At 34.6% G+C, this 21,646-nt stretch overlaps 1 protein-coding gene across 3 annotated transcripts; it reads left to right on the top strand.

Annotated features, from left to right (window-relative positions):
* Nucleotides 1–1,997: 1,997 nt before the first annotated feature.
* Nucleotides 1,998–16,719, top strand: LOC107830086 (DEAD-box ATP-dependent RNA helicase 10-like). 3 transcript variants are annotated; one of them, XM_016657570.2, is made up of 14 exons: nt 1,998–2,136; nt 2,865–3,023; nt 3,966–4,089; nt 4,175–4,244; nt 4,469–4,531; nt 6,163–6,237; nt 10,623–10,742; nt 11,308–11,349; nt 11,437–11,511; nt 13,420–13,566; nt 13,649–13,786; nt 14,560–14,671; nt 14,781–14,869; nt 16,400–16,719. In XM_016657570.2, the coding sequence occupies exons 2-14, from the start codon at nt 2,888–2,890 to the stop codon at nt 16,529–16,531; spliced, it is 1,323 nt and encodes a 440-aa protein (XP_016513056.1). In that variant the 5' UTR covers nt 1,998–2,136; nt 2,865–2,887; the 3' UTR covers nt 16,532–16,719. The 3 variants fall into 3 exon arrangements, with proteins under 3 accessions (XP_016513056.1, XP_016513055.1, XP_075092812.1); XM_016657569.2 differs by having other exon boundaries at nt 2,000–2,140; XM_075236711.1 differs by having other exon boundaries at nt 2,038–2,140; nt 2,850–3,023.
* The last annotated feature ends 4,927 nt before the right edge of the window (nt 16,720–21,646 follow it).

Here is a 21,646-nt window from a genome sequence, read left to right as displayed (position 1 = left end):
ACACGAAAGAAAGAAAACATTTCGAGAAAAGTGTGATTATTCTTCTCTAATGCAGGGGCGAATCTATTTTTTTAGGCGTGGATTCATTTGAATTCCTAACTTTTAGCTTAGTATATACTTGTATTTATCTATGTAAAATTTACTGAAATTTCTAAAAACACTAAACTATAAATCAATAACTCAAACAAGGCAATAGATTCAATTGTTAGAATTTGAGTCATGAATATATAAAATTAAAATTTTGAATCCGCCTCTACTCTTATAGCTCTATAGATGGTAAGTTGCTAAATAATGACGGCAGGTTATCACTCAAGTACGTGCTATCATGGTCCTTCTTTTCTCAGATAACGAAAATTGGAAGGGAATTACTAGTACTGATGAGTCAAGTATTTTTGTCTCCTTATGAATTCAGCAAATTTTCAGATCTTTGAAATTTATTGTTTAAACAAAAACAATGTATTTAGTCTTCTTATATTTCACAACTCATGTTAGAAAAATCAGCAAAAGAATTAATAGGGAGGGTAAGGGTAAGAGAAGGACGAGGAGTTGTAGAGTTTCACTTGCTCATGAATACTATTTATAATAAAGTAATTATTATAAATCTCTAAATCTGAGTAATTAGTAATATGATAAATATGATAATTAATTTACTTTCAGATGTTAAATATATTGCTAATCTTAAAAACAGAAAAGGGCCATATCTACCTCTCTACTATCGAAAATAATTTGTCTCCTAAAGTTCGAATTACATCTCAATATGGTCTATATTTTGTTTCATAAATCAATAACATCCCCGTAAAATGTTATTCACATCACTAGAAGGTAACGTCCAAATTTAGCTATTTGCCCCTTAAATGTCCCTCAAAATTAGCTATATAAAAAGAATTATATAGGTAAATTTTTAATTAATTTTAAACCTTAAATATTAGAATTTTCTTACATATATAAATAGTTCAAATAAGAAAAAATTTATTATGCATATTGTAGTTAATTTCTAAATTCTAAATATTAGAAAATTAATTAAATAACTATACCTACATATTAGGAAAATAACTTAAATTACTACTTTATCCAAACTGAAAATAGTTTTTCAGGGGTTGCTATTGTTCGCGCTGGCTCTAGATTATCTGCGCCTTAGCCCGCAAATTTGGGGGAGCCCATTTTTTTAAAAATAATAAGTTTATATGTATTTAAAAAATAATATTTAGTATTTTTAATACAAATATAGAGTTTTTAATATAAAAGGAAAAAACGATTTTTTTTCAAAATTATAATTGATAAAATCTTACCTAAAATCAATAATGTGTCAAAAACAATTAAATGGATTGATAGTATTATCAATTAAAAAGAAATTATTAATAATTTTACATCTCAAATAGCTAGAAAAATAGACTTCCAATAAAATTATGAAAGAATTACAAGAAAATACACTTGACTTCACACCATAACAAAAAATGGCCCATGTTTTTAAGTTTTACCTGACCTAGCTCATATTGTACAACCAGTGCTTCTAAAAGCTATGGAGTTAAATTTGTGTTCTCACAACTATTGCTTTCACTCTCTATTTTCTCACATCTTCTACATATGCTTCAAGGGCCGTCTGCCATTACTGCTTCTCCCCTTATGTCATCTGGTTGCAATGTAAGAAAATTGAAGAGTAGAAGTCCATCATTGAAGGCCATTCAAAGCTTTGTTTTCGAAAATCTGATTTTTTGAGTTTGTTAGTTGTTTGGATTGTGTGTTGTTCCAATTGATTGAAAATATCAAAAGGAGTTCAAAATTTAAATTTGAAGTGATTTTGAGTAGTTTTAAGCAAGATTTGAGTTAAATTTCAGAAAAGATGTAAAGAAAAAGATGAAGTCACTTTTTTATTTATTTTATAATTATGTATAATCTTGTATAATAGTGTATATGAGTGTATAAACACATCTTATACACTATTATACACTTTTATACACATTTATACAAATGTCTGTATATTTTTTCTTTTCTTTCCAATATTTTCCAACTTCAAAGGGCAAAACTAGAAAAGAGGGCATTACACAACCTGAAGAACACCACTGCCGCCTCTCCTTGTTCACCGCCACCGCCGAAAGTCACTGCCTGCGGCCTTTTGCCTCCATTCCGTCTTCAGACGTAGGTATCTTCTTCTCCTTTTGTGTTTTTTTTTCGTGCAGTTTATGGCCGTGAGTCGTCTAACTTCTGCTGTTATGGTTTTTCAATTGGAGTATGATTAATGAAGACTTACAGTGATTTGTTATTTGTTAATATGTTGTTGAGTTATAAATTTTTGTCCTTTAAATGGTATAATTCGTCTTTCTTTTCTTACACAATTTTAAATGGCTTCAAATTGGATTTTTTTTCTCTGTAATTAAAAAAGTAACGTTACATTGGATTGTATATGCCTTTGAATGAATTATTTGACAATCCGGTTATGTGTGAGGTCGGGTAGTGTCAGACCATAAGGGTCTATTATACGCACTTTTACCATGCATTTCTCCAAACAACTGTTTTCACGGCTCGAACCCGTGACCTCGTGGTCACATAAAAACAACTTTACCATTTATGCCAAGGCCCTTAAAGTATGAGAGTCACAAACTTCCTCAATAAGTTAATATTAAATATGTTTTGCTTCATACGTCTTTTTTTATCATCCCGATAAATTTGCTGCTTTGAGTATTGAAAAGTTGAAGGGAAATATCCAGAGTCGATATTTGTGAGAGATTATTTATTTGTCTTTGGAAAATAAAGAGGATTATTAAATACTGGAATAAAAAGAAAGAATTCGGAGAAAAATTACTTTTCTGTTTGCTTATAGTCCCTTTTCAGTAACGTTTGTTGATTTGAAGTTACTGTCTTAATAGAACCAACTGTGGAGAACCGCTAAATGGAAGAATCCAAAGAAGAAGTGAAGTCTTTCAAAGAATTGGGTGTTTCTGATCAACTGATTGAGGCTTGTGATAGTTTGGGTTGGAAAACCCCTTCTAAAATACAAGCTGAAGCTATTCCTCATGCCTTTGAAGGTCTTTTCTTCTTCCCTTCTTTATGTTTTTTCATCTCTGCCTTTACCACACGTTCTACTCTTTTTTGCTTATCTTTTACTTTTTTTCTCCTTATAAATATGATATTTCGAGTGGTTTTAAGATTTGTGCTAATAATTCAAATAGGTTTAAAGTTCTACGCTGATTATGCTAGATTGCTGGTGTGTTTTAGGTCTGTTTTGGGTTGTGGGGTTGAAACTTCCACTATCCTATTTTGCCCGTGGTAGCAAATCGTCTGAAGACGTGATTTTGTGGAAGCCATTGTTTGAGAAGTACAGGAAAATCTTAGCTTTATGAATAATAGAGAAGTGCGAAATAGAGACGTAACATTTTATTGTAGAAATCTGGATAAAGCAGCTTTATGCAATTGCCTCAAGTGATAGTATTTGATACAATCCAGTGTAATGGAACAGAATATTTTTGAACTAGAAATTCTTTAGGAACTTGAAAATTTGAAATGACAAGGGAAAGGTAATGTGGGTTTCCTGTAAGATCCTTATATGACTGCTAGCTGGTCAGAAATCATGTCTGTGCAATGCAAATTTTCCACTAAGTTATGGAATATAATGTTGCATTTGAGGGACGTTTGGTGGACCATGCAAAATTCAGTCAAGCAAGTAATGTGAGTGCTGCTAATAAACTAGTAGGGGGTGAGCTTTGAAGTCCACATATATTGAAGTTGAAAATTTGGAGAGAGAGAGAGAGAGAGTTCATTTTCTAAATTGCTGGCATCACATTTTCTTATCTGTCATTGGACTTCAAAGCACTCAAAAGTGTTCCAATTTGTATAGTAGATTGGAAGACTTTTCTAAAGAACATTATTTGTATTTTGATCCTTTTTTATTGTTTAAACCTTTTGTATATCATCCTCTATTTGGTGAAAGTATTTTTTCTTATAAACTGTTTGATTGGGTTCTGTTCTAGGCAAAGACTTAATTGGTCTGGCTCAAACGGGTTCTGGAAAGACTGGAGCTTTTGCAATTCCTATACTGCAAGCCCTATTAGATTCTCCGCATGCCTTTTTTGCCTGCGTTCTCTCTCCAACAAGGTCGCTTATTCGTCTGATTACTTGTCTTATTTTGTCGAAGCTCTTTAGTGATTTAATTTCCAACTTTTTTCTTTGTGTATTCCAGAGAGCTCGCGATTCAAATTGCTGAACAGTTTGAAGCTTTAGGATCCGGTGTTGGAGTAAAATGTGCAGTGGTGAGCTTGACTAAGTCATATTTACATGCATGAACAATTCATTTTCCCCTTCAAATGTAGTCCAAAGGGTTGATAACCACTTGTTAGACAATAGGTATTTGTAGCAACATGTCTGTAGACAGGGTAGAGCATGTCAGAATTGAAACAGTCATATATGATGGTTGACATTGGCATTCAGCTAGACATTTTTTTTTGTTAAAAGATTGCTGATAATTGTTTCACAGCTGGTTGGAGGGGTAGATCAAGTACAGCAGAGCATCAACCTTGGGAAACGGCCTCACATTGTTGTAAGTACTAACATTTACTACCACATATTTGTGTCTCTTGTTAAGATGAAGCAAGTAGAAATGGAGCTACAGATGGTAAAATCTCTTTCGAAAGATTTATTATAAGGCAATACTACTATGTCAGGCAGAGTTGGTGGTGTAATATAAACTTGACCTTTTTAAAAAGAGTTGGTGGTGCAGTATTCATATGGCAGTGCATGTTTAGGGGACAGAGGAGCACCAGCTGCAGTTTACCTCTGATGCTGTTGCTTCAGTATACCATCCCAGCCTTGACTAAGCATGTCAGGTCACTGTAGCCGCATGCTATTATTTGGACTGTGCAGTTAGCTCCATAAGTTTGTGATGTCTCCTTTAAATAATTTTGGGGGTCATCTGTTTTTCTATAGATGTATAAAATATTCCAGACTAGATGTCAAATAGTTAGTTACCCACCTATCCAAAAAAAGTCACTTACCTTGCCCCCGTTGTTTGAAACTGCATTCTCTTCTCAGCTTTTTGTTAAAGTTGTTGCCTATATTTTGCGAGAAGGGATCCTAATCCTGCTAGGCCTTTACTGGATGTTAGCTGCCTTTTCTGGATGTTACCTGCCTTTTCTTCTTAGATTATCTGATAGGAAATGTGCTTCTGTGTTGACTTTGCAAAATGCCTTGGCTTATACAGAAGTCCTCATGAATGATTAATATCCATACCTCTTTTGGAAGAGGTAGTTGATGGTTGTAAAAGGTTGATGATGAATCCTTTTAGCAATCTAAGCAAAAACAAAATTGGTGTACCATTGGCCTTGCCTTGGCAAATCTATTTGTTCAGTTTAAACCATGTTCATTCAGCACCATGCCACATCCTAGGATTGTAAGATCAGTGACCTTTTTCCTTATGAGAGGCTCAAAAGTATCTATCCGAAAGCTCAGGTTTTTTTTGATAAGGTAAATTGTATTAATCAAAAGGGAGAGAACTCCCGTATACATGAAGTATACCAAAGAGTAGAGAATTTACATCAGAACACGATTCTCTACAAAAGACTATTAAGATTATCTATCCGAAAGCTCATGTTATAGAAGTCTTTAGTGGAAGTAATAGATTATCAACTATTAAGTGAGTGGAATTAATATAATATCAGCTATTAAGCGTACTGAGATGGGCAACCATCCCTACTTGTATCTGTGGACTATTTGGAGGGAAAGAAATCAGAGATGTTTTTTGAACAAAAAGGAGAATATTTACAAATTGCAACAGCCTTTTCTGTCAGCTTTTTGGTTCAAGTTAAAACATGTACACGATATTGATAGTTTACTAGATTTCTTCAACCAGCAGACATGTTTGTGCAGTCAGAGGCCGTGTTTTTGTAGGGTTCCTTAGGTATCATTATGCATCATCTTGATGCAACTTACTGATACAACTCTTGCAGTCTTGCTTACCTAAAAAAGAAAACTTCTAAGTGTACTCAGTCAAATATTTTGCTGGTTTATTTTCAACATCCAAACATCTATTCTGTTGCCTTGTCAGTTTAGTAAGCCATGTGGACGAGTTGTTACACCAGATTTGCTAAAGCTATTGTATGTTATTACAGATTTTTTAATATGCTTAATCTCTGACATTTATTTGAGTGCGCATTTGCATGCTGTCTGATGTAGGTGGCAACTCCTGGTCGGCTACTGGATCATCTTTCCAATACTAAAGGGTTTTCTCTTCGTACGATAAAGTACTTGGTAAGTTTGTCCATTGAGTCTTATGCTGAAAATGTTCCAGAGGTGTTCTCGTTCTGCCTGTTTATGCACTTTTTTTGTTTTCTTTTGGATAAAAACCCTAAAGTGCAATGTTGATTCACGAAATTTGGTTGAAGGATATCATATGTTATTATGTCACTGTTGACATTAAAAGTGATATTTGCTGCATGTTCAAGGCTAGGCCTTTTGATGTCTGGCAAGTGATATGATTTTCGAATGCTGTCTGGTCCATATTCCCCACAGCGTGCATACGCCCGTTTGGATTGGCTTGTTTTAAGTGCTTTTAAGTCAAAATAGCTTTTAAGCCATTTTGTAGTGTTTGGATAAAAAAGTAAAAAAGTGCTTTTAAGCACTTGTCTATATATTATTAAAAGGAGAGGATAAAGCCGTCTCCTTAAGCCAAGTGGCAGCCTAAAAAAAAGCCACATGGCATAATTAATTACTAATTAGTTATTATTTTTGAATTTAAATATCTATAAAAAATGAAAATCTATAAATAATTAGCTACTAATTAGTTATTTAGTTAATAATTAGTTATTATTTTTGAATTTAAATATCTATAAAAAAAATAAAAAAAATTGGTTACTTTATTTGAATTAATAAATATAAATATCTTATAATTAGTTATAATAGAAAAACGAAAATAGAAATATATATAAAAATAACTAGGGAAAATTTCACATAAGAACAACTGGGCTCCCTACTTTTCAGTTTTATAGCCCATATTTCAATTTACAATCAACTAGCCCCAAAATAATAGGCTAATACTCAACATTCAACTCCAATAGGTTCTCAAAATTATTATTTAATTTTTAAAAAAGATTGCTCAAGCTTTTAAGTTAACTTTCGAATCAATAACTGTGACTCAAATATTAGTTCAACAAACCAAATCCACTTGGGTAGTGAAAATTAGATTTTTAACAAGCTTAAATATGTGGGTTTAAATTCTAAATTTGATTTCGTGAGAATTTTGGAGTGGGTATTGTTTAAACTTGTTAGAAATAGTATAAGGAGGTTGTATAAAAAATTGAAGTAATTTAATGGAGATTTGGACTAGTTTTGAACAAGAATTGCAACTGAAAATCGTGGAAGAAGTTCGTCTACAGACGTTTGTATAAAGGTGTATAAAAGTGTATCATAGTGTATAAGATGTGTTTATACACTCATATACACTATTATACAAGATTATACAAAAAACTGACTTCGTTTTCTTCCTTGCATCTTTTCTGAAATTTAACTCAAATCTTGCTCAAATCTACTCCAAATCGCTTCAAATTTAAATCTTGAACTCCTTTTGATATTTGCAGTCAATTGGAACAACACCCAATCCAAAACAACTAACAAACTCAAAAAATCATATTTTCGAAAGCAAAGCTTTGAATGGCCTTCAGTGGTGGACTTCTACTTTTCAATTTTCTTACATTGCAACCAGGTGACACATGGGGAGAAACAGAAATTACTCAGCCCCTTGAAGCATATGTAGAAGATGTGAGAAGAAGAGAGAGTGAAAACAATGGTTGTGTTAAATACATATTTAACTCTATAGCTTTTAGAAACAATGATTATAAGAACACAAATTTTGAATTTTCTAGGGCTTTCAAAATATGTACAATATGGGCTAGGTAGGGTAAAACTTAAAAACATGGGCCATTTTTTGTTATGGTGTGAAGTCATGTGTATTTTCTGTAATTCTTTCAAATAACTACCCATTCAAATTGGGTTGGAGTAGTTTCAAGTTGGAGTTTTAAAATTATTTTAAAATAAGAAAACGAAAATAAAGCAATACAAAAACCTTTTGATTCAAATTGTGGAATAGTTTCTTTCTAATATTGTAGTGTGTGTGTGTGAATATATATATATAAAGAGAAGTAAATAATTATATGATGCCAAGTGGTATAACCATAAGACAACAAGTGACAAAGCTCCAACAAAGTTGGAACTCTTAAAATTATTTTATAATAAAATTGAAATAAAAAAAATTAAAAATTGCTAATTCAAATCTATATCTATATGTTATTAAAAGCCAAAAAAAAAAAGACACCACATTAATCCAAGTGGTAGCCTAGAAAAAATCCACATGGCAAAATTAGTTAATAACAAAGAAATTATCTATTGAAAATTAACAAAGAAATTAACTACCTAAACTAACTACCCAAGGTGAGGGTTGGTTTAGGTTAGTTAATTTCTTTATTTCATTTTTTAAAATCATTTTCGTTTTCCTTTTTTGAAATAAAAAGTGTATTTATTCATTAAAATTCTAACAATATTATTGAGAAAAGTACAATAACATTTAAAATAAAAAATATATTTTCAAGAGTAATAAAATATATATCTACTATTATATTACAAAAAAAATTAGCAGACAGAAATATTAAACAAGTAATATGCTAATAATCTATCTATATATTATTAAAAGCCAAAGAAAAAGGCACCACATTAATTCAAGTGGTTGCCTAGAAAAAAGTCGCATGGCATAATTAGTTAATACTAACAAAAAATTATTTATTGAAAATTAATAAAGAAATTAACTACCTAAATTAATTTCTCAAACATGGGTGAGGGTTGGTTTAAGTTAGTTAATTTCTTTATTTTATTTTTTAAAATCATTTTTGTTTTTCTTTTTTGAAATAAAAAATATATTTTTTCATTTAAATTCAAACAATATTTTTGAGAAAAATATAATAAAATTTAAAATAAAAAAATATTTTCAAGAGTAATAAAATATATATCTTTTATTATATTACAATATTAGCCGACAAAAATATTAAACAAGTAATATGCTAATAATTTATATTAACAATATAATTATGCTAAATATTGGATAATATAATAAATAAAAATACATAACAAAAAAGTTATTTGATGACTATATAAGTCCCCTTTAATTTAATAGAGATTTTATTCATTAAATTCAGACAATATTTATTCTATTTATATAGAATAGGAGAAGCAAATCATTGTGATAATTCCAAATGTAACGTCAAAAAATTAACAAAGTGACAAATTTTAGGACAAAGCTCCAACAAATTTGGAGATTGAAAAATTATATACAAAAAAAAATGATAAAACAGACACAACAAAATTAACTACCTAAAATTAACTACTCAAACATGGGTGATATAATACAGATAAATGCACAAAAAAAAAATGATTCGATGACTACATAAGTTCCTTTAATTTAATCGAGAATTTGTTCATTAAAATTTAGACAATATTATTGAGAACAATAGAATAAAATTTTAAAAAAAAATTATTTCAAAAGTAATAAAATATATATCTTCTATTATATTACAAAAACAAAGTAGCAGAGAAAAATATTAAATAAAGTAATATGCTAATAAAAATTTCTATTAACAATGTAATAATACTAAATATTGGATGATATAATAAAGAAAAATACAAAACAAAAAATAGAATAAAATTCAAAATAAAAAAATATTTCAACAGTAATAAATTATATATCTTCTCTTATATTACAAAAAGAAAGCAAGCAGACAAAAATAGTAAACAAAGTAATATACAAACAAAAATTTCTATTAACAATGTAATAATACTAAACAATGGATAATGTAATAAAGAAAAATATAGAACAAAAAAGTTATTCACTAACTATATAAGTACCTTTAATTTAATAGAGATTTTATTATTGGGTATATTGTATTGACAAATAAGATGACAATTGAAATTTGTTAAAGCAATACCGTCTAATAGGATCAAACAAGCCCGATCATAATTTAATTTAATTAATATTTTTTTAATATTGACCGCGCATCTCGCGGGTACGACTATTAGTTTTAAGCTAAAATGACAAAAATAAGCCAAAAACTAGAATTCCTAACTTATGGCTTTTGGCTTAAAAGTCACTTAAAACAAGCCCATCCAAACGGGCTCTATATCTCTTGTCAGTGGAGAAGCTGCTTGTCATTTTTTCCTGGCTGCATTGGTAAATTTTGTTGGTCTTTACTTTTTAACTTTCCAACATATTGAGCCGCAGAAAGCATTTGACTACTTTACTTGATATGTTCCTCTGAAACTTGCTTGTCTCCATGTGGGTTGACAGTTAAATGCTTTTCCCCCAACTACAGCATGAGGCACAATCGCTTCATCGCCTTAGCTGCGGACAATTGGACCAAGCAAGAAATTCATTAATTGAAGCAATATTTATCCAAAAATAAAATGCAGTTCATTATATGTGATTCGATTGGTATTCAGACTTGTATTAGAATTCCATATTTTAATATCTTGATTTCTATTCGTAACCAAGTCTAGGTTTAAAAAAAATATAAATATGTGTTTCACAACAGATTATTTTAGCTGGATAAGAGCATGCATGCATATTCTGAGTCATGAATTTGTCCATGCAACAGGTATTGGATGAGGCAGACAGGCTGCTAAATGAGGATTTTGAAAAGGCCCTTGATCAGATTTTGCATGCGATCCCTCATGATCGAAGGACTTATCTATTTTCTGCTACAATGACCAAGAAGGTTTGTTTTCACGTGGTTTATATGAATCCGTTGTTAATTATAAATAGTCTATTCTCTGTGTGGACAATTCTCTTTCTAGGTTCCGTTCTTAAGAGAAATTCCCTTCTCTGATGGCTGGATAGGTATCTTTTCCTGAGTACTTGGGTAGGAAAAGTGCTTTCATGAAAATTTCCTTTTTTTATTTTCCAAATATCATGCTCGGTCTGCCATTTATGAGAAGATACCATAAAATGGAGGAGCTTTTGACTTGTTTTTGAACTTTTTCTCATATTGCCATGCAGCTAATGATCAGTAATCATTGTTATGGCAGTAGATGCACGTATTCTCTATATCATAATAGCAATATGATTATTACATGAAATTGTCTAGGAAAGAAAAATGAGAAAGTGGGGTTCTTGTGAATGGCAATTGGCAAGTTAATTTGCTCCTGTTCTGCTTTCCTCCTCAAGGAATTTATTTCCATGCTTAATAGTTTCTGCTGTGTCACTCTTGATGAAACCTTAGAGGAGTGAACTTTGTTGCATGGGAAGTCTGATTCTAAATATATCTGTACATTGAACTACAGGTAAAGAAACTTCAGAGGGCTTGTTTGAGAAATCCTGTTAAGGTACAAATATAACGATGCCAATTTTCACAGTATAATTTGTAGGTGGTCAAGAGTATTTTGCGTAACTTTGCTTATAATTTGTTTCAGATTGAAGCTGCATCTAAGTATTCCACAGTTGATACACTAAAGCAGCAGTTTCGTTTTCTTCCTGCCAAGTATAAGGTTTGTTCTTTAGTGAAAAGTTTCTCTTATAGGTTTGTTTGGGAGAAAGCAAGCCAAGTGGCAAGCATTGTATCCAGCAATTGGCTTAATAATGATGTTCCATGTAAATTACATCTTGTTGATGACAATCGATGTGCTTGAATTTATCTGCTTAAGCGCCGAAGGTGTTCAGAGAAAGTGTATTCCTACTACAGAACACTATATGTGTTGCTGTGCTCTCATAGTAATCATCATTATGTGGCTAAAGGATGTGGGAGTTTTGACATTGTGGCACCACTAGAATAAGATACAATCACGTGGATAAAAGAGGGAAGAGACATGATCATTATGATTGTGCTGCTAACTTAGTTTTACAAAATAATAACTAGGATGACCAGTCACTCTTTACAAGATTCATATTTGTAGCTTTCCCAAAAGTATTAATCATGAAAGTTTAAGTAGTTGCATCTCTTGATTATTTGAAGTGAAAGTATTAATCATGAAAGTTTAAGTAGTTGCATCTCTTGATTCATATTTGGCCAGGCTTTACCTCCTCTTTCCCTGGTGAGCAGACCTTTTTTGAGATTTAATGTATGGCTTACAACATTGGAACTGAGAGGAAAATTAAGTGAAGAAGTTTTGTTGAATTCAAAACAAAACATTAGGGTTTCTGCATGAGATAGGGGTAGGGCGAAGGGGAAAGTGACGGCACGGAGTTGGCAGGGAAGAATTCTGGTGAGTTTCACTATAGGACACGGGGCACTGCAGGTTGGAAGCTTCTGCAAAGGGGAGGGATCTAGCATTAGGAGCTGTGCTACAGTGATGGGGTGCAAGGTGTTAGATTAGGCATGGTGAACAAGAGATGAGTGATGGAAAAGGGTGTGGGGTCAGATGATAGAGCATGGAAGGCTCTTGGGAGGGGGAGGCAGCAGGGAATTCAGAACCTGCTAAGGTGGAGAGGTAGGTTGCGAAGGGTGGCCTTAATAGCAATATGTAAAATAGCATCTTTAAAGCTCGGTATTGGCAAATCCAGTTTATTTGAAATTAAAAATTATCAAAAGGACTAGTTTATCTAATTCCTTCTCAAAAAGGACGACTAGTTTAGCTAGTGCCCGAGCAGGCGTCGTAGCTAGGAATCTCGCTAAGGGTGTTCAAACTTTAAAGAAGTTTATAATTTTTTTTCGATTGACGGATGCACCGAAAATTTTAAATCAAACTAATATTTAACTAATAAACCATAAAAACAATTACTATAATAGAAATACAATTTTATAAATCAAAACTAACATAAAAAGTGAACCAAAAAAATTCTAGTAAGCAACCAAAGGAAAGATAGAGTTGAGAGGGTTTTTACCCTGTAAAGAGCTTTTTGTTAAAGAAATTTTTGTAGAGCTTGACTTTTAAATTTTACAATTTATTTAATAAGCACTTTTAATTAATAAAATTACTTGATTAGTTGTTTGTTTTTACACAAATTTAACCTTCAACAGTTATTTATCAAGAAATTTATGGATTAAAAGAGAAGAGCCAATTATACCAAACATGGTGGTGTGATGGTGTCTGTTTAGTTTTAATTTGGAGAACATGAACTCCTCCTCATTTTGAACGCCCTTGACCATTGGGCTAACTCTTACACCTAAGTTAAGAGTGTTCAAAATATAATATATGATCATGTGAATTGGTATTCGACCTATATACACAATAAAATTTTTCGGGTGACCACCCTTGGGACAAAAGTAGCTGTGCCACTGTGCCCGATAATTGTGGGACTGGATGCTAGAGATAGTATACGAGGAATAAACGTAAAAGACCCCAGAAGTTGAGGGGTTAAGGATGTAATTCCTTTTGTTTGCTGAATAATGATTTCTGGTCCCACTTTAATTATCGAATAATGATTTGTTGTCTGACTATATTATTATGTGCCCACAGGACTGCTATCTTGTCTATATTCTGACTGAGATGTCTGGCAGTACATCAATGGTTTTCACTCGTACGTGTGATGCAACTCGTCTGCTGGCTCTGATGCTTCGAAATCTTGGCTTGAGAGCTATACCAATTAGTGGTCAGATGACTCAGGTATATATGAACTTCAAGGCATGCATCTTTTCAGTTTGCTGGTTATCATTCCCCCTCAAAAATATCATGTTTTATTGGACAGACAAAAAGGCTTGGGGCTCTAAACAAATTTAAGGCTGGAGAGTGCAATATCCTTATCTGCACTGATGTAGCCAGTCGAGGACTTGATATCCCATCTGTTGATATGGTTATCAACTATGATATTCCAACAAACTCAAAGGTGGATCTTTTTTTTCTTACTGCTTGTAAAGTTGTATACTGATTTTTCTGTTCATTGGGGTGGTCCTGGATTTATCTATGGCGAGGCATGGACCTTTTTTGGTTAGGAAGTTTTTGAAAAACTTTTCGAAGGTGTTGGTTTGTTTTTTGGCTTTCAAAAAATAATACCTAAAACTTCTTCCACTCTCCCTTAATTAAAAAAAACTTTTCCACTCCCAGAACACCCACAAATCTTCCAAAAAACTGCAGCTATCCAGACAAGTTTTCTTTTGCACAAACTTTTACTTCCAAAAAGTTATTTCAAAACAAACTTTTTAAAAGTTGTCCAAACGCTAGATAAAAACTCTTTAGCTGAACCTTAATTATGTAGTTCAGCTTGTTTGGAATTTGAAAAAATCGAATATTAAGTGATTTCTTTCCATATTTCCAACCCTTGGTAGGTAGAGCTACCCAGTACCTGTGCTGGTGTGAGAGGTAGTTGGTACCCGATGGAATTGTCGAGGTGCTAGCAAGCTGGCCCGGACACCACAGTCAAAAAAAATTAAAAGAATATGTCGGTCCTTTGTTTATGCAATAAGATCAATGAAACTTGACTTCATACTCATCATTTCAATTTGAATAATCTTAATTTATTTTCTGATGCGATTTTTAAACAGTCTCTCTGCCCTTCCAATTGCGTACATCCTACCCTCCCCAGACCCACTTGTGGGATTACATTGGACTGTTGTTGTTGTTGATGCGATATTAGCTTATCACTGTATGCATGGCCTGCAGGATTATATACATAGGGTGGGAAGAACTGCACGAGCAGGACGTTCTGGGGTTGCCATATCGTTAGTGAATCAGTATGAGTTGGAGTGGTATATACAGATAGAAAAGCTTATTGGTATGAAAATACAGAAGTATTATATTTCCGAGATTCTAATATATTCTTCTTCTAGCACTTCTAGTCTATCTGGTACATGTTTTCCAAACTAAAAACTGATAATCTTCAGGGAAGAAACTACCTGAGTATCCTGCGGAGGAAGAGGAGGTTTTGCTACTCTTGGAGCGTGTAACAGAAGCCAAGAGGATCTCACAGATGGTAATCTTCGTCTCCTTGTGTTTTTTCCCTTTGCGGGAGGGGGAGGGTGTACTTCAGTGGGCGGCAATCACTAGGTGGTCAGCTTCTGAATGCACGGGTTAAAGACTGTTTAAATTTAGTCAATTAAATCAAGTGAAATGAGCCCTAATTTTTATTATTAGTTTCCCTTTTTAGGACTTAATATTATAGTTGAATTCACCTCTTTCACCATTTTCATTAGGCTCAGGTGTTAATGTTAGAGAGGTAATAAGGTAGAGATAGTGCGAGCATATTTTGATTCTTCGAGTGTGGTTTGGATGTAGAGCTGTTATTCGTGTTATGTGCATTTCTCGGTTGGAGAGGCTGTGGAATGTTGTGAGAGGTGACATGTATACAACTTATTCCATGAAATGTTGAAGTTGCTCATATTTCCTGATGTTTGCATGCTGATACATTATTTTTTTTGGTAATAAATGTGAAATATTACCATAACAACCAAATTGATATGCTCTAAAGCTCAAACCACCTTCTAGGAAGGGTGCTGGGGTCATCTAGGCCTCAACTGGAAAACTAGTTACATAATCTCCGTATCAACACTTGACATCCTCGAGCTCTTTTTGTACCTTGTATCATATCTAGTCTATGCTTAGTTTCCTTCTGTATCTGTTCTTTAACAAAACTTGTATTTGCATTGATGTTCCTAAACTGCTTCCAATTCCTAGCCTGGCAGGTGTAGTATATCATTGCGCCCAGACTGCCATGATCAACTCCTTTTTCAATTGTCTCCAATGCCTTATTTTGATCCATCTTATTGTTCGTCTTACCCCATGCTTCTGTATCTGAATTCCTAACCAGACTAACAACTCTCTCCTTACTTCAGTAACGAGTAACCCATGAACATTCAGAAAGTAAATGATTGAGTTTCAGTCAGCCCCTCACATTAACAACATGCATCTTCAGTCACTGGCACTTGTGTTCTCTCGAGTCTTTCCTTTTTCAGTAGCCTCTCTTGGCTTGCTAACCAAACTATGAATCTTTGCTTTGGTTGCATAAGCCTTGTCCATATTAAATAAACTTTTGTCAGTTTCACCATGTCCCCCTGTAAAGCATTATAACTCATAGATACAGAGTAAGCTCCATTTGATGTCAGCAGATATCTGCCGTCAAGGTACCAGTGCTTCATTTCCAGCTTGAGTGAATGGGGTTTCTCCCAGTACCAGCTGCAGTCAAGAGGTGGTTGAAGATCCCATATATTCACATCATTTTTCATATACAACTCATGCACCCATCTCACCCATAGAATATCCTGCTTCATTGCTAGTTTCCGTAGCAGCTTCTCCATTGATGCCATATTCCATTTTCTACTATTTATATCTAGCGCCCCAAATCGTTTTGGAACACATGTCCCATGCAACCAGTGGCAGTCTCCTGATACATTATTATTGTATAGGTTATTAGTAGTTTATGGAGGATTTTCTCTGCATGTTTTCATGGTCATACATTGCTTAATGGAGTTTTTGGATAATTAACATCCAATCTGTGTTGATACAGAAAATCAAAGAAAGTGGTGGCAAAAAGAAACGCAGAGGGGGAGATGATGGTGACGAGGAGATTGACAGATACATGGGAGTTAAGAACGGGAAACTATCTGGGAAGCTATCAAAGAAGCCAAAGAGAAAATGAGGAATATATAATTAAGCTATATTAGTCCAATTTTGACTTAATTGAGGAATATATAATTAAGCTATTTAGTTCAATTTTTAACTTAATTAGTTCTTTCATTATTGCTTGTTGGGCTGTAATTTGACATTTCTGCAATTCTGCTGGGATGGTTTTGATCTTAGGGACTATTATTTTCCTTTTCTTGTGAAGATCCTTGCCTCCTAATACTAATATACGTGCACACCAAAATGGGGAAAATAGTAAATGATCTTTTAGCAATGTGGCGAGTCCAATTAGCTCTGGACGCCTATTAACCAAGCTTCTAAAATTGCTTTTTTTCAAGAGTGTTTCTCAAAAGTATTTTTGGTGAGAAACAGTTTGTGTTTTGACTAATTAATTCGAAAAGCTCTTCTTAGCAGTAATTAGTGTTTGGTCAAGCTTTTAAATATATTTTTCTCAATAGTGTTTTTCAAAAATAATACTATATTTTTGGAGAAATTACTTTTTTTTGTCTCTCTAAAATAGCTTCTGTTTCTATTCAAAAATATATTTTTTCTTTTAAAACTTTGGCCAAACACTTTAACTTTGAAAAAAAGAAAATGCTTTTCGCCTTGGAGAAGCTTGGCCAAACAAGCCATAAATCAGATCTCAGTGAGATTTATTGCATGTTTGATTTGGGTAATTTTATATGAATCAATTTGTTCTCGAACAAAATCAGTTTTGAAGAAGATGCCTGAAGAATGGAGATAGAGCACAATGATCTCATTGTATAAGAACAAGGGTAATATCCAAATTATAACAACTATAAGATATCAAGTTATTAAGCCATACCATGAAAGTTTGGGAGAGATGGTGGAGCTGAAAGGGGAGGATTGTGTCTATTTCTAAGAACCAATTCGGATTTATGCTGGGACATTCAACCACGGAAGCCATTCACCTTGTTAGGAGGTTGATGGAGGAATATATGGAGAGAAAGAGGGATTTACACATAGTATTCATCGACTTAGAGAAGGCTTACGATAAAGTGCCGAGGAAGGTTTTGTGGGGATGTTTGGAGGCTAGAGCCTAGAGGTGTGCCTATTGCTTATATTAGAGATATTAAGGAAATGTACGAGTGAAGCGAGTGAGGACAGTGGGTGGGGACTTAGAACACTTTCTAGTTATGATTGGGTTGCACCAGGGGTCAGCCTTCAGCATATTTCTATTTGACGTGGCGATCGACGAACTGACGCGCCATATTCAGGGGGAGGTGTCGTGATGCATGTTATTTGCAGATAACATTGTGATGATTGACGAGACGCGCCTGAGGTGTTAATGAGAGGTTAGATGTTTGGAGGCAAACCCTGGAGTCTAAAGGTTTCAAGTTGAGTAGGACCAAAACAGAATACTTGGAGTGCAAGTTCAGTTGGCGCGACTCTCAAGTCATCCATAAGAGAGAGAGTTTCAAGTATCTTGGGTCAGTTATTCAAGGGAATGGGGAGATCGAAAAGGATGTCACACATCGTATTGGGACGGTGTGAATGAAATAGAGGTTCGCTTCTGGTGTCTTGTGTGATAAGAATGTGCCCCCAAGACTTAGGAAAATTTTATAGAGCAGTGATCAGACCGACTATGTTGTATGGGGCAGAGTGTTGGCCAGTCAAGAACTCCCATGTCTAGAAGATAAAGATGACTGAAATGAGGATGTTGAGATGGATATGCGGGCATACCAGGTTAGACAGAATTAGAAATGAAGTTATCCAGGACAAGACGGGCATGACCTCGATGGAGGATAAGATGCGGTAGGCGAGGCTAAGATGGTTCGGGCATGTGAAGAGGAGAGGCACAGATGCACTACCGAGAAGGTGTGAGAGGTTGGCCTTAGAGGGCCAACAGAGAGGTAGGGCCAGGCCGAAAAAGTATTAGGGGAGGTGATTAGGCAAGATATAGCATTGCTCCAATTTACAAAGGACATGACTATGGATAAAAAAGTGTGGAGGTTGAGAATTAAGGTAGAGAGTTAGGTAGTCGAGCTTTGTCTTTGTTTTGTTACAACAACTTTAGTACACCACTTAGTGTCTTTCGTGTGTTTTCGTCTTCCTAGACTTCTCCTATTACGTGATGTTGCCTTCATTTTGGTTTTCTAATTGCAGTACCTACTGTTAGTTTTGTGTTTTGGCTTGGTTTTCTAATTTGTTTGCTTGCCATTTCCCCTCCCCTATTATCTTTTCTGAGCTGAGGTGTTACACCTTGTGTATTCGGCGTTATCATGCTGTAAATGGGGTAATTCGATAGGAAGATAATTTCTATGAGATAATTAAATGATGCGATAGTTATACGTTAAGATTGGAAGTCATTTGAGTTGTGATTAAAAATTCGACAAAGATCGCCGCAAGTTACGAGTTTAAATTTTACTGGAATTTGGATAAATTGTTGATGAGCTTTTCTCTCAATATACTCGGAGTTATGGTGTGTTCTACCTACCGAATCGAAGGTCTATGAGTCTAGTTTCCAACGCAATAAACCGTTCGTTAATAAAACTTTAGAGTAGAGAGATATTAACCTTTTCGTACAGGGGTGCACACTGTTACTGGAACAGTGTGCTTAGTAGGGTTTAGTTAAAAAAAATTTATTTAAGTCATTCTTTAAAACAGAAACCCCTGCATTTTATCCTCTCCAAAACAGAACCTAACACCTAGGGATTTCCTCTCAAACTCCTCCCATCTATCTAGCCAATGATAACAACAATTTAGTCATCCTCAAGATGGAGAACACCATGGTAACTTCGGAATCGTGAATTCTTCGGTGTTTCACTTTTCATAGCAAGACTCCACCTTGAAGTAATTTCGAATTTTGAGTAATTCTGGTCACATAAGGTATGATTTAACTTCCTCTTTGATCTTTGTAAACTTCTACCATAAGAATTCCTAATAAATAGTTGAAACCTCTATAGAAATGTTGATTTTTTTAAGAAACCTCTCTTAATATGGCTTGATTGTTGGGGCTGTTCTATATGGTTTTATTGTGTTGTTTGGATCAGTGAAGACATGGATGGAATCTTGTCGATGAGGAGATGTAGTAAAGTAAAATTTGGTGGTGTGTTGGGGGGAAATTAATCTACAAAAGAGTATAAATTCATGGCCACAAGTTGTTCGCGTAAATGTCTAAATGAAGAATTATATAAGCTATGAGCTTGAATTTGATTTTGAGTGGTTCGTATTATGTAGGAAATCATTCCTAAGGCTTTCGAGGTCTTGGAAACAGTATATAACTCCATCGACAAGGTATGTAGGGCTTTCACTATACTTTTCGGCATGACTAGAATTCGAATAAACGTTTATCGAATTGTCTCGTCGGATTCGAGTTATTTCACCTTCAACTTATAAAGATGCTTAGACCTGATCCTTTCTCATAGATTGCTTACTCTAGAGGATATCTATGAATTCTCGGATTTCCTTGTTCCTTGCTTAAAAAGAACTAGAGCCTTTTTACTCGTTCTCCTTTCAACGTTCATATAAATCATGAATAAGTAACACTTACTTCAAAGGTATTCATAATACATAACTCTCATGTTCTTAGTACTTGTTGGCTCGTAGTAAAAAAAATTAAATATTTTAGCAACAACCATGATAGTTGAGGAATAATGATGGTAGGCCACTTTGACTCTTCTTAGAATATGTCTTTTAAGGTTGGTTTCGCATTGCACCTATATAATTCATGATTTAGTATATGTATGTATTTACTTTCATTACCGAGCCGCACTATAGACGGCCGGGTATGACACATATTGTGTAACCACTAATTAGTTGGGATTACCGGCTTCACGTGGCCGGGTATGTTATGGATATTATAGCCCCACAGAGGGATTTATTATTATATAATGTGATATATTATAAGTAGCAATATTGAATGACGATTTCACGAGCATACATTTATATCCATGTTGAATTTTAGTTTCCTACCGAGGCTAGTTTCATAATTCAAATTGTCTCTATATCTCTTCTCTTGTTAATTACATTTTTCATGTTACACTTGTCGCCCTACATATTCAACACATATTTCGTACTGACGCATTTTTATGCGTTGTGTTCATGCCCACAGGTTCGGATAGACAGAGCGGCGTGCCTCCTCAGTAGGACCCCCAGGATCAGCGTTGGGTTTCGCACTCCACTTCTTCGGAGTTGCTGACTTTGAGTCCATAGGTACTATTACAGATGTATATGTGTGGTTTTGGGCATGTCGGGGGATTTGTCCCGCCCTGTTGAGATTGTCTTACACTCTTAGAGGCTTGCAGACTAGCGGTCATTGTATATATATATTTTTCGTATGGCCCTATCGGCCTCCTGGATAGCTGTTATACTGTTGTTGCAGCGTTGGCCTAGTTTATATATATATATATATGTCGTGTTGGGCTCTTCTGCCTGCAGGTTATTATATTTCAGATCATATCTCATGGTTGGTTCGCTCGGGCCTTCGGGCATCGGGTGCCAGCCACACCTCCCAAGGTTGGGGTGTGACAAACTTGGTATCAGAGCAGGTCAGTCCTAGGGAGTCTACAAGCCGTGTCTAGTAGAGTCTTGTTTATGGTGTGTTGTGCACCACACTTATAAACATGAGGCTATTGGGCATTTAGGATTATTACTTTCTTCTTGATCTAGATCGTGCAATAGAGCCTAATCATAAGTGTTCATTCCTAATTCTCTTTTTGTTTACCTTCTCAGTGATGCCTAATACTACGAGACGACAAGTGGCTATGAAATTTATTCAAAGGTTGGATGAGGAGGCGGGAGAGGGCACAAGTCAGGTGCCACTTGCTAATGTAGATCAACATGAGCCACAGAATGAGGCTGATTTTCAGGCTTCCGGGGCAGCACCCCCCCCACCCCCGGAAGGGCGTAGAGGAGCTAACATACCTCCAGTCCCTCTCCCAGTTGTTCCTGATCAGGACCTAGACATGCGGAGTGTTGTACAATTGCTGACTCGAATAGTGGCCTCCCAGGCCCAACACCAGACCTTCGGTATTGCTGATAGGTCCGTGAGTGCGAGAGTTCGAGACTTTATCAACTTGGATCCTCCAGTATTTACAGGGGTTGATCCTAATGCTGACCCACAGGATTTTCTGGATCTTATGCAACAGACCTTACAAATTATACATGC

Source organism: Nicotiana tabacum, chromosome 18 (assembly GCF_000715075.1).
Source record: "Nicotiana tabacum cultivar K326 chromosome 18, ASM71507v2, whole genome shotgun sequence".
Classification (NCBI taxonomy): Eukaryota; Viridiplantae; Streptophyta; class Magnoliopsida; order Solanales; family Solanaceae; genus Nicotiana; species Nicotiana tabacum.
Note: the sequence above shows the minus strand (reverse complement) of the source record. Positions and strands in the feature narration are given on the sequence as shown.